This window comes from Mytilus californianus, unplaced genomic scaffold (genome assembly GCF_021869535.1).
Source record: "Mytilus californianus isolate M0D057914Y unplaced genomic scaffold, xbMytCali1.0.p SCAF_4, whole genome shotgun sequence".
NCBI classification, from domain to species: Eukaryota; Metazoa; Mollusca; class Bivalvia; order Mytilida; family Mytilidae; genus Mytilus; species Mytilus californianus.
The window spans coordinates 74018448-74036457 of NW_026262690.1; the positions used below are offsets into that span (position 1 = coordinate 74018448).

The 18010-nt window shown below is 32.5% G+C and overlaps 1 protein-coding gene across 1 annotated transcript; it reads right to left on the reverse strand.

Annotated features, from left to right (window-relative positions):
* Positions 1–4789: 4789 nt before the first annotated feature.
* On the reverse strand, positions 4790–16565 carry LOC127738495 (uncharacterized). Its single transcript, XM_052249781.1, has 6 exons — positions 16236–16565; positions 14293–14493; positions 12415–12465; positions 11208–11522; positions 8458–8808; positions 4790–5174 (listed from the first exon to the last, which is right to left on the reverse strand). Exons 1-6 carry the CDS (start codon positions 16318–16320, stop codon positions 5002–5004), a joined length of 1176 nt encoding a protein of 391 aa, XP_052105741.1. The 5' UTR covers positions 16321–16565; the 3' UTR covers positions 4790–5001.
* Positions 16566–18010: the final 1445 nt, after the last annotated feature.

The window sequence follows — 18010 nt, forward strand, 5'->3', positions numbered from 1 at the left end:
TGAAATATCAAAAACAAAAAACAAAAAACGAGAGTGTTTTCATTTTTCGTTAATGATTTCTCAAAAACCAAAACGAAAAACAAAAGTGTTTTCATTTTTCGTTTTTTGATTTCTCTAAAACCAAAACGGAAAACGAAAGTGTTTTCATTTTTTGTTTTTGATTTCTCTAAAACCAAAATCAAAATCAAAAGTGTTTCCGTTTTTCGTTTTTGATTTCACTAATACAACAAGAATTTTGTATTTAATTTTAATTATTTCTCGTTTTATAATGTACAATGTTTTCTTTTCTTGTTTCACAGTCAAATTACAACTGGAACAACTTCCGAACGGTAACGGTAACCTTTGTTTGCATCAAAACTTGAAGACCACATTTTGGCCGTTGGAGTTCTCGATCATGTTACACATATATGCATACTCATAAAATCATTAAACAAGGCCGGCTATCCTTTATATCGAGGAAGTTTAGTGCTTCTTATCAACACATTTGCTTATTGTATATCTGTTAGCTGAATAGTGTCCCTTTTAATTTAACAATGGCATACTAATATTTTTTATGCTGTGTTACATGGTAATACTAATCCCTTCGTAAACTAACATAAATATTTATTTTCAATGTACAGGGGCATCATAACCCCCTTTGTATGCAGTGTGTTGCTTATTTTTACTACGGTATAAAAATCCCATTTGCTAGAAGGATTTTGCTTTTTAACTAGGCTTTACAACCCCTAATTTGAAGAGTATTGTTAACCGGGGCATACTAATCTCATCTGCGGTTTTAAGAAATAGTATGGGCACATAATAGTGTGAGTGTGATACTTATTTTTATATGTAGTGTTAAAACATATTTATGCATGACTATCGCGAACAGATGAATATTATTCCCCATAGTTCATGTATATAACTGTAATTTGGTCACACGAGCCTCAATTTTGTCATTTCCTCACTTGACCTGCATAACCTCAAATTCTGTTTTTGGTTATTCTAGATTAAACCATAGAGAATTGTCACGTTGTTGTGATTCGTGAAGTGTAATTCCATACCATATTGTATCTTTAGACTAGTAATTAATCAGTTCTCATCTTAATTCAGAGTTAGTTTGAATTTGAGATACGTATTCTTTACTTAGTTAATATATATCTGATATGAGATACTTAAAACCGTGGAACTTACTTTGATTGTTAAAATTAGTTTATCTCGGTCCTATCACAAAATCGGATTACGCCATGTAGACGTCTACATGAAAATTGTAAACTCGTGATATAATCTAAATACTTTCATTATTTAATCCTTAGTGCAAGTAAATACAAATCGGTCACCTGATTTACAATTTTACATATCAAACAATATACATAGACAACAATATTCGAATGTATATATTGTAATTTTTCTGGGTACATTGTTTTGTACACTATTCCCTCCAATTTTGGGTCCAGCTGTTTCGTTGACCTAAATGACAGTTTTACGGGGTACTCAGTTGTCAGTAACATTCAGACACTTTCTTGTACTTGTTTTATACAGAACGTACAATTGGCACCTACGGTCATTCTGACTGCAGTTTACAAATAACGACACTAATGTTATTTTGTTTTAAAAATCCGGTTAATGTGATCATTGTTGTTGATATGTCTCCGGTTTATGCAATATTCCAATGCTAGCATTTTCTAGCCTGATTTATTTTATTGAGGGTTGTTCTTTACATGGAAGCTGTTAAACCTAGAGTTCCAAGTGGTGAATGTGAAGTCATTCCTTCGAACATTTTACGGACGCCATCACGAGTTGGTTGACCGTTATGATTTATATGTTTCATAGATGACGACTGATACGTTCCAATTGTTGTAACCACAATTCCATCCTCTTTTCCTCAAATGTGACCTACCAAATTAGACTGATCACCAAATTTGTACTTAAATGAGGGACACGACGGATGCCACATGTGGAGCAGGATCTGCATACCCTTCCGGATCACCAGAGATCATCGCAATCATTGGTAGGGTTTGTGTTGTTCAGATTATAGTTTTCTATGTTGTTTTTTTTGTTTATTACCATGGCATTGTTAGTCCCTTTTCGAGTTATGAGCTTGGATATCCCTTTGATATGTTTTGCCTTACTTTTATTCATATGGCATATGATCGATATGTTCTTAAATTTTTACATTTATTGTTGTATCAGGTAAATGACCGAATATATGTCTACTGTTCAAGTACATGGTTTCAGAGAACGTACTAAGTGTTTACTTATATTTTAATTATAGTGAAAGTCTTGCCCTTTGGTCTGACTATAAAGCTCAAACAAAGGATTTGCTACTGGTTTTGTAGTTCGGCTCTCTCTGCGTTCTACTATATCTGGTGCTACTCATCTGAGCCACAATTCGGATGCTTCGTATTCACATATTCGGGAACCAGGAGAAGGGAGAGTGTTTATGTTATAACCTTAAACTGAACAGGCACTGTGCACTAACCAGTCGTTCTGATTGTTAAAGTTGTGCTGGCTTTGAAATCTCGCGGCTAGTCACATCTGATATACTTGCGAGAAGGTACGCTTAGAGGCCATTTTGACTTGAAAATTAAATGTACTTCATACTGTGTCATATTTCAAATTCAAAAGTTGAAATATTGTTCTTGAATAAAACATTACAGTTTTTGATGTAAAGTTTCCCCCCGTTTAGGGATAAATGGCTGTACATTCAGTAAATGCCGACATTGTGTACAGTCTTGACCTCTTGACTTTCAAATGCTTAAAAATAATAGTGCACAATCGTCAACTAACAATATAATCGCACAAAAGTGTATTTTGTATTTATCTATTCATTGGTTTAAACCTTTGTGGACGAAGTTTGTGTTAAATTTAACTATAATGTTCCTAAAATTTGCCAATGTTTGCAACACTATGGGAAATCTTCCTTATGACGTCACAATATAAAAAAAGGCTGATGTAATATAAATTTTCTGAAAGTATTTCATACACAATTCAAAGCATGTGATTCATAAAGATATTGTGCAATTCCTTGTTTTTGATAAATTCATAGGAAAAAATAACCCTCAAAATGTTCCATCTCCCTTCAATAACTATAAATGTGTCAATCTATCCGAATGTGCGATGGATTGGTTAAATTTTGGGAAGTAGCAGTCGCAAAATAAACTGAGTTATCTCTCTTAAAGCACGTGTCATAGTGAAAGCCTTATCGGAACCGGGTCGCGTGAGCCAGTGAGCCAACAACGTGTACCAAGAGTTCCAAGTGGTGAAATTAAAATCATCCCTTCGAAAATTTAACGGACGCCATCATGAGTTGGTTGACCGTAACGGAATATCTGTTTCACAGATGACAACGGATATGTTCCAATCGTCGTAACCACAATCCCATCCTTCTTTTCCCAAAATGTGACCTACCTGATTAGACTTATCACCGGGTTTGAACTTAAAAAACGGCTTCGATTACGTTCAGGTGAATTTCAATGGTCGGCGTCAATCTTTTTTAAAAATTTTGAAATTTTATTTTAACAAAAACAGCATGAGGCTTATTTAGAAAAAAAAGGTATAAAAGAAATTCAGCCTGGGCGAATATCAGACACCATCAACGATTAAAACCAGTTTATAAGTACATTTGAACACATACATGAGAATTATATGAAAATAGATTTCAGTGTGTATAGATTTAGAATAAAAAGTAGCTAATCGGTCTATCTTCTGTTTTTCGAAAGCCGGTGCCTTAGTTAAGAATTGGAAAAATAGTACCAATCTTTCCAAACATAAAAAAAAAAAACATACTGGTAGTACAAAAGAGTATACCTGACAAAATTTCTGACTTATCACAAGCATATCAACATTTGGTAGGGCTAATAAAACTAACTACGCCAAGTTTACTGCACCAAATACGCAATTTGACGATTAATGTCTCTTCAGTGATGATCGCGGCGAAAATATTAGAAAAACCAAAACCAATACAAACTTTGTATACTGTTGTTTGTCATTTGGTCGTTTTTCGATTTTCTGCCATGGCATTGCTAGTTATCCCTCAGTTTTTGCTTGTTCCATTGAATTGATTTGCCACTTCGATCTTTATTAATTTATGAGATTTTAATATAGGTAAACTACTGTCGCCATAGTTTACCTTGCTCAAATTAAAGGCAGAAATGGTTTTTATAATAAACTAATTTGGGGACCTATAATTGTTAACTTCTACGTTATTTGGTGTCTTGTGTCATGTCGGAGCCTTTTAGCTCACTATTCGGTATATGATTTACTCATTGTTGAAGACCGTAGGGTAACCTATACTTGCTAAAATCCACCTAATTTGGACTCTGGTTGATAATTGTTTTATTGGCAATCATTAAACATCTCCTTATTGTATCCTTGTTGGCTTTGATTTTTCTAGGCTCGCAAAATATGTTATATGTTTTACACTTCATTTGTATATCTGACCTAATTTGTGCACCCCTTAATTCTTTAATGAATAAATTTAGGAAATTACGTTAACATTATTAATTTCAAGTTTAATGTTATCAGCGACTTTTATAAAAGAAAAATCCTTCTTAAAATGTTGGTGTTATAAAGACAAGTTTATGTTTATTTCTTTTTAGATTTAGAAAACCTTAAAGTTTAAAATTTTTGAAGCAAGACAATTGCTATTTGTTGTATATTGACAAAGCACATCTAATTTCTCTAACATGCCAACTACATACTATTATTTCAGTTTATTGAAAAGGTTGTGTTTAGTGATATTTCGTACGTGCTTGAAATCTTAGAACAGAACAAAACTAATGCAAATTAAAATGGAAAAAAAGACACCATACGCAGATTATTTTTATTTTTTAAGTTACAATATAAAATATAGATGTATAATCACAAGGGGAATATATTCAACAATCTAAACAATAAAACAAGGATACAGACGACATAATCCCATGAATGTCATAAATTCTGTCGTTAGATCAGTTAACCTTTACATGGAAATTAAAAACTGAAGAGTAATTGATTTTTTTATAAATCACATATAAAGTTATTTCATGGTTCTGGACAAGGCACTTCGTTACAATTGGAGCATGTGACCGTGGCATTGAAAAAGCAAAGAGGACTTGCACATTGGTTTGAGACCATACCATTAGTCAAACAACGTACGTAATGATAACAGCTCTTTGGATGATATTTATATTCTTCGCCGGTTGAGCAGTAGTTTTCTGAAATGTGAAAGACATCGATATTTAAGGTAACATTTTATCACTTGATAAAGACAAAATATTAAATTGTATCATTTACATGATTGGTTGGCAATTAAACAACATCTCCTCGTTGTTATAAGGTTAAAATAACTATGACAAGGTTCAAACAGGCAATTTTGAATGTCATCTTTAGGCCATTATTAATTTTGTATGTTATAAAACGATTTCTGTATTTGAACTCATAACGTTTGCCTTGAAAAGAATGCACAAATATATTTAAACGTTTAAAATATCATCATAGATACATAGCTTATAACTGTGTACGCCAGACGCGAGTTTCGTTCAACAAAAGATTCAATTGTGACTCCCGAATCAAATCAATTTGGAAGACCAAACACATCAATATGAAATACGACGTCGAAGAGCATTAAAACCAAAATTCCAAAAAATTACAGCCTAAGTTTGTCGAAGAAGAATTATTTTATTAACAGTCAATTTGAAGAAAAAACATTTCAATAATATTGCATGTCAACAACAACTTGCTAACTACTGGGCTGGTGATACTTCCGGGGACGAAACGAAAAATGTCAATTAGCATTGACATCATATCAGTGATTGTAAGGCACACACTAAATCATCGACAAAAACACACGATTTACGGAAAGTTGTTTGTTTATTTCACTTGAGCTCATTGTTATGATATAGCTGTTGTGTAGAGTACCTTACCACATGATAGTTATCACCTAATATTATCAATATAAAAAAGAAAATGTGGTATGATTGCCAATGAGACAACTCTTCACATGAGACCAAATGACACAGAAATTAACAACTATAGGTCACTGTACGGCCTTCAATAATGAGCAAAGCCCATACCGCATAGTCAGCTATAAAAGGCCCCGAAATGACAAATGTAAAACAATTCAAACGAGAAAACTAACGGCCTAATTTATGTACAAAAAAATGAACGAAAAACAAATATGTAACACAGCAACAAACGACAACCACTGAATTACAGGCTCCTGACTTGGGACAGGCACATACATACAGAATGTGGTGGGGTTAAACATGTTAGCGGGATCCCAACCCTCCCCCTAACCTGGGACAGTGGTGTAATAGTACAATATAAGAACGAACTATAAAAATCAGTTGAAAAAGGCTTAACTCATCAGATGGATACAAATAGAAATACATCTAACAAAAACACAGAGAGTGGACGTGGCCGGGTTCTTGTACATCCCAACAACAAAAAGACACTAAGTACAGATCTGAGAGTACTCGCAGTTACATGACCAATTGCAATGCCAAGATACAGGTACCGACAGATTGTAGATCCATGAATGTGCATGTATATAACAATAATATTTAGTTTGCTTTTAATTTACTGATAACAAAATCAATATTAATACCAATAAAAACAATATTCAAAGATCTAATTAGAGTGTTGAATTGGTTACCTTTTAGAATAAGTTTATTTAAAGGATCGATAAGTTTACCAGGATCGTTTCTAAATTTCCGGGCACGGTAAACAACATCTCCGTAAAAATGAAGATCTGCTATCTCGTTTGAAATAAGTTTTCTACAGGTACAACCAAGCTTCAAAACCAAATCTTTATATCTATGAAAGAATTTAGTAAAGGTTTTAAGTAATTTGTGGTAAAGAAATCCTTGACTTAATAATTTACCAGTAATACATAGATTACGTTCATTAAAATCCAAAACGTCACAACAGACACGGGCATAGCAAACGAGTTGTGATATATAAACATCGAAAGATGGTGCTAAAGGAACATCACCATCTAAAAAAAGGAAAATTAAACAATAGGGAACGAAAAATCGTCCCTTTTGTCGTAAATTTTAGTGTGGAGTTTCCCGTGTAAATCTGAAATATCTAAATCTAGGAAAGGACAGTTATTACCGTTTACATTTGATTTATTTAAAGTAAGTTCATTTGGGTAAATTTCGGCAGTATATTTCGAAAATTCTTGGTTATTTTACGAAAAAATATCATCAAGATAACGGTAAGTGTTGTTGAACTTATCAATTAAATGCAATTTAGACGGGCCTTTACTGAGTTTGGTCATAAACTGTGATTCATAACAGTACACAAACAAGTCTGCTATTAAAGGGGCGCAATTAGTGCCCATAGGAATACCTACAACCTGTCGATAAACTTTGTTGCCGAAACGTACATAAATATTATCAAGGAGAAAATTAACAGCTTCAATCATCTCATCACATCTCCAGTAAGTACATGTATATCTAGCATATTTACCTTTCTCATTAGAGAAGAAGGCTTTAAATAAGTGGCAGCAAATATATTTGCATTCAGATTTACCAAACGACCATTTAATTAAATAGGAAAACTTTAGTTTGATAAGATTGTGTGGAAGTGTAGTGTAAAGAGTTGAAAAGTCGAAACTGTCAACAGAATCAAAAGGACCATCAAAAGCACGTAATTTATCTAAAACATCCAAAGAATTTTTTACACCGAAAATAGTTAATTCCACTATTTTCATATATTTTATTACAAAAGTTAATGATAAGTTCTTTGATAGTAGTTAATGAACTAGTTAAAAGCACTGAAAGATTAGTTGTAGAACACTTACTACAGGCCGAGATGAAACGATATTTTACTGGTTTTTTGTGTAGTTTAGGTAACCAATACATAGTAAGGACCTTCAAATGTTCAGAAGAGGCCATAAGCTGTGATGTGGTTATGCTATGTTTGTTTACTATATGACTCTCTGTGGAGCGTACGGACTTGAATGTAGATGAATTTAAAATTTCATTCTTAAGAACGTCCGTGTAGTATTTACGGCATACCACCACCACATTGTTGGCTGCTTTGTCGGCCCTTACAAACACAAACCGCTTTGAAAGTTCTTGAAGTAGGCGTATCATGTACTCTTTTATTTATTTCTGAATTATTTTCAAAATCTGATATTCGAATATCCATAACATTCATACATTTATTTAAATAAAAATCAAGAGATTTTTTATCAGATTTTTCCCGTTTACATCAATGTCTCACATAAAGTACTAGTGCCGATTTTGTTTTCAAACATATCAATCGAGTTGTTCGATAGCGTGCCCGGACACACTTGCAGTCGAAATACACCAGATAAAAGCATATTGAAGGCCTTACGGTGACCTATAGTTGTTAATTTCTGTGTAATTTGGTCTGTCTCATTGGCAATCATACCACATCTTCTTTTATTTTTATATAATCTGTATCCTGTTTAACATAGAGTCGCATTTAAAAATAAAAGTTTAAATGAAACAAATTGAAAACATCTACCTTCAATTAATACAATCTGTGATTCTTCCGATGTGTAGTAAAGACTATCATCGTCTTCGGCTGCTGTCTCCTGATTAACAGCTTTACATTGAATAGTTGTTAAATTCCAATCAGATGTGAGAATTTCATCTAGTGTAACTGTTTCCTCATGGCTACATATTTTTGGTTTTTGAGTAACTTGTACATAATCATTACTGATGTTAAGTGTAATGGTGTCACTGACATTTAGTCTTTTGATTAATATTTGAAGCGACCCTGCAGGACTTCCAGTATTCCCTGTGCAGGTGATTGCTATTTTATGATTTTCAACTGTATGAAAAGGTATTTGAAGTGTTGGTTTATCTGGTCTTGCTAAAATGAAAATTTTGATAAGTTTTTTAATTTGTTAATATGCTGCTCTGATAAAGGTTATTAAATTAAACTTAGAAGATAAAACACAATTTATATATCTTAATAAACCAGGTTTAATCCACCGTTTTCTACATAAGAAAATGCCTGTACCAAGTCAGGAATATGACAGTTGTTATCCATTCGTTTGATGTGTTTGGGCTTTTGATTTTGCCATTTGATTAGGGGCTTTCCGTTTTGAATTAACTGGGAGTTCGGTATTTTTTTATTTTACTTTTTGCAGATCAAATCAAATTAATGTCGTTTTAGTTTGCTCGTTTGAACTGTTTTACATTTGTCATTTCGGGGCCTTTCATAGCTTACTATGCGCTATGGTTTTTGCTCATTGTTGACGGCCGTTCGGTGACCTATAGTTCTTAACTTCTTCATCTTGTGGTCTCTGGTGGAGAGTTGTCTCATCTGCATTCATACAACATCTTCTTATTTTTATATTAAATAAAAAAAATATCTACTTTTTTTTCGTATTGCTAAACAAAATGAAACAACATTAAACAAAAAAGGCTCTTACATGTATGTTATCATACAGAGATAATGTGCAATCACAAACCATTTGGTGCGGCATTGATTTGTTTGGTAGTCAAAGGAAGACAAATTGATTAATGTCAGAATAATTTTTTTTTTCTGAATGGTTAAATCAGCAAACACAGAATGTTTCATAACTCCCTAAAATGTTCCTGTTATCTAAGGATACAATATGCATCTTTGTTATCAATAGGGAGCCATAATATAATTTCCTTATTCTATCAAAATTGTGAAGAAAAAATATTTTTGTTTAAACTTTCCTTGCAAGGACATTCTGAGTACCAGTCGGTTCATTTAAATTTTGTGCCTAAAGAGCATTTAATTTTTTCATTTATTTTCTGAAAAAAATGAATAAATCAGCTTTAGAAGTAGAATGTTTACAAGTAATAAAGATTCTTATCGACTTACATGCAGTAACCCTATTGCCAAGTCTGTTTATTTTGAAAATAAAGTTTGTAAAATTTCAAATAAAATTTCAATCAAATATAAATGTCAAAATATATTTCATTACACAAACAATGTTGCATAAGAACATTCATTCAAATAGAATTGAGGATGAAACGGGGAATGTGTAAAAGAGGCAACTACCCAACAAAAGAGCAGATAACAGCCCAAGGCACGAATGTGTTTTCAACGCAGAGAGAAAATCCCACATACGGAGGCGTGCTTCAGCTGGCCCCTAAACAATAATGTATACTTGATCAACGTACTGCCTTCAACAAAGAGCAAAGCCCATACCGCATAGTCAGCTATAAAAGGCCCCAAAATGACAAATGTAGAACAATTCAAACGAGAAAACAAACGGCTTAATTTATGTACAAAAACATGAACGAAAAACAAATATGTAACACAGCAACAAACGACAACCGCTGAATTACAGGCTCCTGACTTGGGACAGGCACATACATACAGAATGTGGCGGGTTTAAACATGTTAGCGGGATCCCAACCCTCCCCCTAACCTGGGACAGTGGTGTAACAGTACAACATAAGAACGAACTATAAAAATCAGTTGAAAAAGGCTTAACTCATCAGATGGATACAAATAGAAATACATCTAACAAAAACACAGAGTGGACGTGGCTGGGTACTTGTACATCCCAACAACAAAAAGACACTAAGTACAGATCTGAGAGTACTCGCAGTTACTGACAGCTAGTTCAAAGCCAATAACAACTAATAAAAAAAATCATGCACCCAAGACAAAATTATCAATCATTACACATCCAACATCCAATGGATTTAGTGTAAAGACGTCACAAACAGTCAGAGAAAAACATGACCTTGTGCAATGCCAAGATACAGTTATCGACAGATTGTAGATCCATGAATGTGCATATGTATATAACAGTAATATTTAGTTTGCTTTTAATTTACTAATAACAAAATCAATATTAATACAAATAAAAACAATATACAAAGATCTAATTACAGTGTTGAATTGGTAACCTTTTAGAATAAGTTTATATAAAGGATCGTGCATGACGTAATAAGCCAAAGTTATTGACATTGCTTAGGAAAAACTATTTATACATGTTATAGGTACAGGATAGCTGTTCCAAATCTTATATTAACCTATCGTTACTTTTCACGCGGTGAATACAACGTTTTATCAAAGAGGATTCCCTACTTTTTTAGCCAATGAAAAATAAATGTATAGTCATATAATAATAATAACTCAATGCCTTATCTACTGCAAAGATAACAAATGTTACGTTCGTATCGTAAAACAATAACTCATTTTTTTTCTTTCTGAAATGTAAAACAGAGCACGATTTTAGCTGCTTTATCTTTGTATCATAAATTTAAATTCAGACATACTTTTAATGGTTAATTGGCCTTGTGCAATAGCTATTTCGCTCCCTAAGTCCACTGCAACCACATAAAGACCGCTATCGATGCATGATGCATTCAGAAGTTCTACTGTTACAATTTTGCTAGATATTCGGACAACAATTTTTCCACTCGTGTCAACCAATTTTACAGTTCTATTGCTAGCTATTTGCGCAATAAGATTTGATTGTTTTGTGGTCTCAAAAGTCACATTTATTGACGAAAACTCTGTTTGATTTAAAACACAAACTATTTGAACTTTTCCTGAATACTGAAATGTAGAATTTCCGTAACACTGGATATCTGTAATAGTAATATATATTATTTTAAAACTTTTTTTTTGTAAATTAAACAATAGTTCTAAAATACTTTCGCTTTTCTTGCACATCTGCATGGATATTTGTTTACTTGCAAAGTCTCTCTAGAAATAAACACTTCTTAATCACCTCTTTATTTTTATTTTATCAAAAGAAACATAGTTGTGTCACTTAACGTTAAATATAACTGCATATATTTTTGGTCCAGTAGTTTGTTATTTGCGATGATGATATTTTTGTCTGTACATTTCACATGCATTCAATTATGTGTGTTTTATTAAAAAATCAAACTTCCGCGTGTAATTTTGACATTTAATGCCAATGTTGTTTTTGGTTTGATTGGTGTTTTTCAATCGCTATCTTCTATATTGTTTTTGTATACTGTTGTTTGTCATTTGGCCATTTTTGCCATGGCTTGTCAGTTTTTCATCGACCTATGAGTTTGAATGTCCCTTTATTATCTTCCGCCTCTCTTTTGATTCCTTTAGATGTTTTGTTTTAACACTTAATATCTTTTTGGAAATCTTCGGCTTCAAGACATCAATGGGATGCCGCTGGACGTTAAGCAACCAACAATCAATCAATCAAGACATCCGATTGCGATATCAAGTGTAACTGTATCTAATCTACGTATTACATTTAACATTACATTTGGAAGATTTAAGATAGCTGTAAACAATCTGGTGTAAAACTACTTTTTAAACCCGTAGCAAAAACATCACCACGATTTGCACATTATCTCAATATACCTATTAGTGCTTTCAGTAATGATTAATTGTAAACCATAAAGGGCTATCATTTTTCTGTTTTGTGGTTTTGGGAGAAAACAATATTGATAAAAAGAAGAAATTTTAACAACGAAAAACTTGTATACTTACGTTGAGAAGTTGCAACAGCTGGTAACATAGGTGCAGGGGTTGTACAGAATCCTGAAAAATAATATGATATGTCATTAATACAATGTAGGAGTCATTAAGTCATATTTTAAATGTTTGTGTTTTTCCTGTGAAGCAATACTTTCAAATGAAAGCATATCTACTAAAAGCTCGAAACAGAACAAGCATTGCACAAAGAAAACGCCAAACTAACGCAGAGTGCATTTCTCTTAAGTGTTCTCCAGGTTTCTGGGTTTTTTTTCGAACAAATGCGCTTTTTCTTTAATTACGTTTTGCAATCAAAAAAAAAAAGAAAAAGAAAAGAAATAGGGCTATATGTAGGTAGGGCTTAATACGATCCTGAAATACGATTTTGTGATATCATATTTCAAAACATTATTTACGGACTCAATAATATTCAATGTAGGATAACCTAGAGTTTTTTCTCGCCTACTTTACATTTCAATCAATCAGTGAAAGCTTCAAAAGTATGACATAACTCAATCTATATATCATTATATATGCATGTTTTTTTCTTCATTTTTTTAATATGCATTATAACCTTATTAGAACTCTTTTAGATATTAGAATTCGAGTCTCTCTGTGTTAAATTGATAACCTTTTAGGATACTGATTGAATAACGTTTTGTAAAGATTTGAGAAGAAAATTTTCTATTTAAATAAATACATTTGTAAGTAACATAAATAAATTTTTGGGAGTTTAAAATAGCACTTACGATATTTGGCGTTGGAAATGCTGGAAGATGAATAACACTTTTAATAACTGTATGTATTTAGAAACGAGAATCATGTTTAACCTTTCTTATTGTATTTTTCAAATATAAACTTAGAGCGGATGGCGGCGGATAAGCCAAATAAAATAATACTATTTTACGAAAGAAAAAAAAAATTAAAGAGATTCGCACCTTACATCTCGGCGTGCTGCTCTCATAAAGGTTTTTTCTTTTTGTTAAATCGTCTTGCGTGTTTGTGAATTTGATAATACATTCAATTGACAGCCAACAAATATGGGATTAGAAAACATAACTTATTAATTATCTTTATCAAAATGGACAGAAAAAGAAAAGTGACTAAAGCAAATAAAAGGGGGATGATTAAGATAATTCGAAATTCAAAGGCATCTTAGAGATGGTAAAATAAAAATAAAAAAAAAAAACGAATTTGTCATACTAGTACCACATATTAAATAGATAAAAATATGTCATAACAGAATGGTATAAAAGGAGATAGTATATGTATGATAAGGCATCTTTTTGGCTCATTCAAAAACAAAATCAAAAGTATTACAAATCTATAAAAAAAACATTCTTCAAGCGTTTACTCGTCATTATTCTGCCATACGTATATATTTATATTTCTGAATAACGTCTGACATTTTGCAGAAGGGCTTCAAACTTCTAAAATTTAGTTCAAATATGCAATACTGTCAGAATAGCTTTATTTTGAGATTTTGTGGTGTATATTTAAATATGAACCAAGACTTTACAAAAATAAAAATTTTGCTACAAACTATATTTAAAAAAATGTGAATATGATATCTTCTCAAATGTATCTTATCAATAAACTAGTGGACGAAATGTTTGGGTTTTTTTTGTCATATATAATTCTTTTTTGTTTTCACATGTCTACCTATGCTGATTTGTGTACTTTAATAGCTCGAAGAAAATTGGTGCATTTTGTTCTATTGTCAGAAACGAAATATTTACTTAGGCCCACGTTAAAACATTCTTTATTAACATATAAGGTACTCATTATGTTGACATAGTACTTATATGCATATCATTGCACATGTTTCTGTGAATATCTAGCTTTCCATTTCTATGATAATCACAGGTCCCATAAACTAACAAAAATGATTACCTGAAGGAACAGTTTCGCTACATACTGCCTGTGAGCAATTTGTCGAACATTCTCCAGTGATGCTATTTCTACACTGTTCAAGTGGACATGCTATTCCAAAAGGATAGACAGTACCATCAATTTCTATACATAACACATAAGCGTAGCAGCTCTGGGGGTGACCTATAGAGTCTAAATGCTTACCACAAGAGCATATATTGCCTGGAATTATAGTTATTCTAACACCTTAAACATTTTGTGTAAATGAACAACTATACCTTTTGCAGAAAGCACTCATATTGACTGCATACGACTTCTTAAAAAACAATACTGCTATCTACTGTAAAGTAATTACAAGAACTAATTTGTTTCATTACACTTTTACTTATGCTGACAATGCACGTTTCTATTTTTTGCAAATGCAATAGCGGTGACATACAAGATAAAAAGACTATAACAACTTTTTATCGGGTAATCAGACAGCCTCATTAAATATAGGACAAATTCGTGTTTTGCGGGTTTGGCATTAAATATTCAAGAGTTACATGTATGCCCCTGAGTTATCTTAAATATAGTATTTCTTTGGTTCACATGTAATTAAAGTCATATTTGACAAAATCTCTTGAAATTTTAACACAATTTCGATGATTATTATATACAGTTCAAATTCAAATTTGAATATTTTAACATTAACTGTTCGTGATGTGTACTGGTCCTTCTTAACTTACATTATGATTTGTTTAGAGTTTCCATAAATTAAGGACAATAATGTTTGAATGATTTTTTTAGAATAAAAAACAATGTTTTGCAACATGAAATAGAGGTCACGTTCAATTTCAATTTTAGTTGCCGTTAAAGAATTATTCTACAAAAATGGTTAAATGTGATCAGTAGCCATATAGATAATATAATTCAATTTTATTGTATAACTCTTGTTCAAATTACGTATAGATCTATGCAAAAAAAAAAGCCTATAAGCCTACAGACCTTTAACTGAATATGTTTTTGTTGTTGTTCAAATGACAGTTTCTGTTCCTCAACGTTTGTATCTGGTATTATGTATGTGTTTTTTTTCACATAATTCCAACTTATGTAATAATGCTGTATTTTGATTGGATGAGAGGAATGGTATTTTTCACTAATTTTCTATTTATTGAGATTCTCTTTTCTCTGCCGGTGTATTTGTCAATAGGGAATTCCATGTCCCGGGGTATTTGCTAGCATACCACGGCAGATGGGAAATACCATGTCTAAAAATAAAGCGACTTCCGAAGACCTCTAGACTTTTCGTTGAGATGGATACAAAGAGCATTCGGTGGAATTAAACAATTATATCATGCTTACAAGGGGTATTTGCCAAAAATACCGGTTGAGAGGTAAACAAACGGCTCTGGAAATTTGTTTACATCTCAACCGGTATTTTTGGTAATTACCCCTTGTAAGCATGATGTATTTGTATAAAATAGCTTGTAATATTTTGAGTGTTTCTTTGCTATCCTGTCAATATTGGACATATTAAAACCTGCATTTTGCACATCTGTATAAGAAAAAAAAGCTATAGTACAAACTTTCTGTTAGTATGAATTAACAGTGATCACCATATGCTTGTTCAACAACTGAACGGATATGATATAACTAATAAACTATCATCGTTGGAATGGTCTATTCCGAAATATCACAACTTTTGAGCAAACATAACTACCTTAAAAAATTAGAAAAACCTGATACGCACTATCACATTTTCATGTTTAATGAACCGTGAAATATTAATCAAAAGTTTCAATCTGTCGTTACCAGAATTTTATTGCATATAACTGTGACCTAGAACTTTAACCTTGTACAAGACATACGAACAGACGGATGTACAGACCACAAAATAAAATGCATATACCCTATATTATCGTAGGTGGGTCATAACAACATAAAATTTAAACAAAAAGATCAGGTTGAGGACAACATCTTACGTGGAATCAATGCCAGATCAATGTCACTTTTAGTTGAATTAGCATCACTCCCATTAACGCTACATCTCACTTTACCACCATTCATTTCAGACGTAAATGAGATACCAAATGTAACTGTTTCACTATTTTGACAATTTCCACTTTCTAGGTGACGAGACTCAATATTTGCTCCTCTAATTTGGAATTCACTTCCGTTTGCATACACCAACTCGATTATCAAATGTTTCGATGGTACACCAACATCGCCAGTACATGTGTGAAGACGATCTTCTCTGTAATATCCCAAATCAATAATTTGATCGATATGAAGTGCAATCAAAGGTTTTCCGGGATTGCCTGTTAGTAACTAAAATAGTTTAGAGTTTTGTTACGTATGGGATGTTACAGAACACTATGTGTCAAAGTTTGCAAATCGCTTTAGCTATTGGAATTATAAAATGAGCTTTAATTCTCTAATGCAATCTTAATTGCAGTTTACAATGTAAGATTTATGCCGTTATATGTTTTACCGTAAGTTGGACTTTTGTTATGTTTCAAATTGTTTTAACCTAATTTGTTTTCAGTCCAATTCATTTTTTATTATATTTGTATGTCCCCGCCATAGGCCATGGGGGAATTAAGTGTTACCCTTGACCGTCTTTCCGTCCAGCTTTTCGTTCGTCTTTCCGTGCGTCCCATTTTTTCGTTTCCACACTCTTACTTAAGTTTACCTCCTCCAAATGTTATGAAACTCATACACAATGCTAGGAACTAAAACTAGCAGTTAGAGTTCGAATTTGGGCATTGAGTCATTTAACGTTCTAGAGTTATGCCCCTTTATAACTTGGAAAATTGCAAAGCTTGAGCGAGGGCATTCATGTCCTCAGACACATTCTTATTTGTTGTTTGTTTGTATGTGCCTGTTTTTTTTTTCTGTTTTTGTTATTTCTAATTCACTGTTTTAGGCATTTGTAGTATGAACAAATGAATTTTCTGTAAGGTAGAAATATTGATAAAAACAACCTAGACAAAAGAGAGGTAGAAGATACCAAAGGGATATACAAACTTGTAAGTCGAAGACAAACTGACAACACCTTGGCAAAAAACAAAAACAACACAAAACCACCAAAAAAAAAATAAAATCTGCAATAAGCAACATAAAAAACAAAAGACAGAGCAACACGAACACAACCGAACATCGAGAGATCTAAGGTGCTCCGGCAAGGTAAGCGGATTCTGCTCCATCTAAGGCATCTGTCGTGTAGCTCATGTACGAACAAATTAAAATGGTCAACAACTCGTGATTGCTTCCGTAATTTTTACGAAATGATGCCTATAACTGCATTACTTCGAATCTTTGATTTAAAAGCTTCATTATTTATAAGTAGCAACTTTATCATGGAAATCAAGCAACTATATAGGTGACCGTATGACCTACAATAACCAAAACCCATTCCGTAGAAAACGTTTTAAAAGACCAGAGCATAACAAAATATGAAACATTTCAAAATACGGAACCAAAGGTCCGTTATTTAAAATCCGAGATGTAACTTCATACACCCCAACGTACTGAGACAATTAGACGGAACATCACCTATATCCATATTTCTAATGCGCAGCATTCATTTTTCCTGAAATAGTATTATACTCTTTTTTTCCGAAATTCGATATAAAATATTTGTACATTTATTATTGTTTTATGTTTTTAAAATGCGTTTTTTCATGTATTTTGGCTCGTCGCGATATAGCCTTTTTTTGTGTTGATGCGGCGTAAAGCAATCACCAATCAATCAATC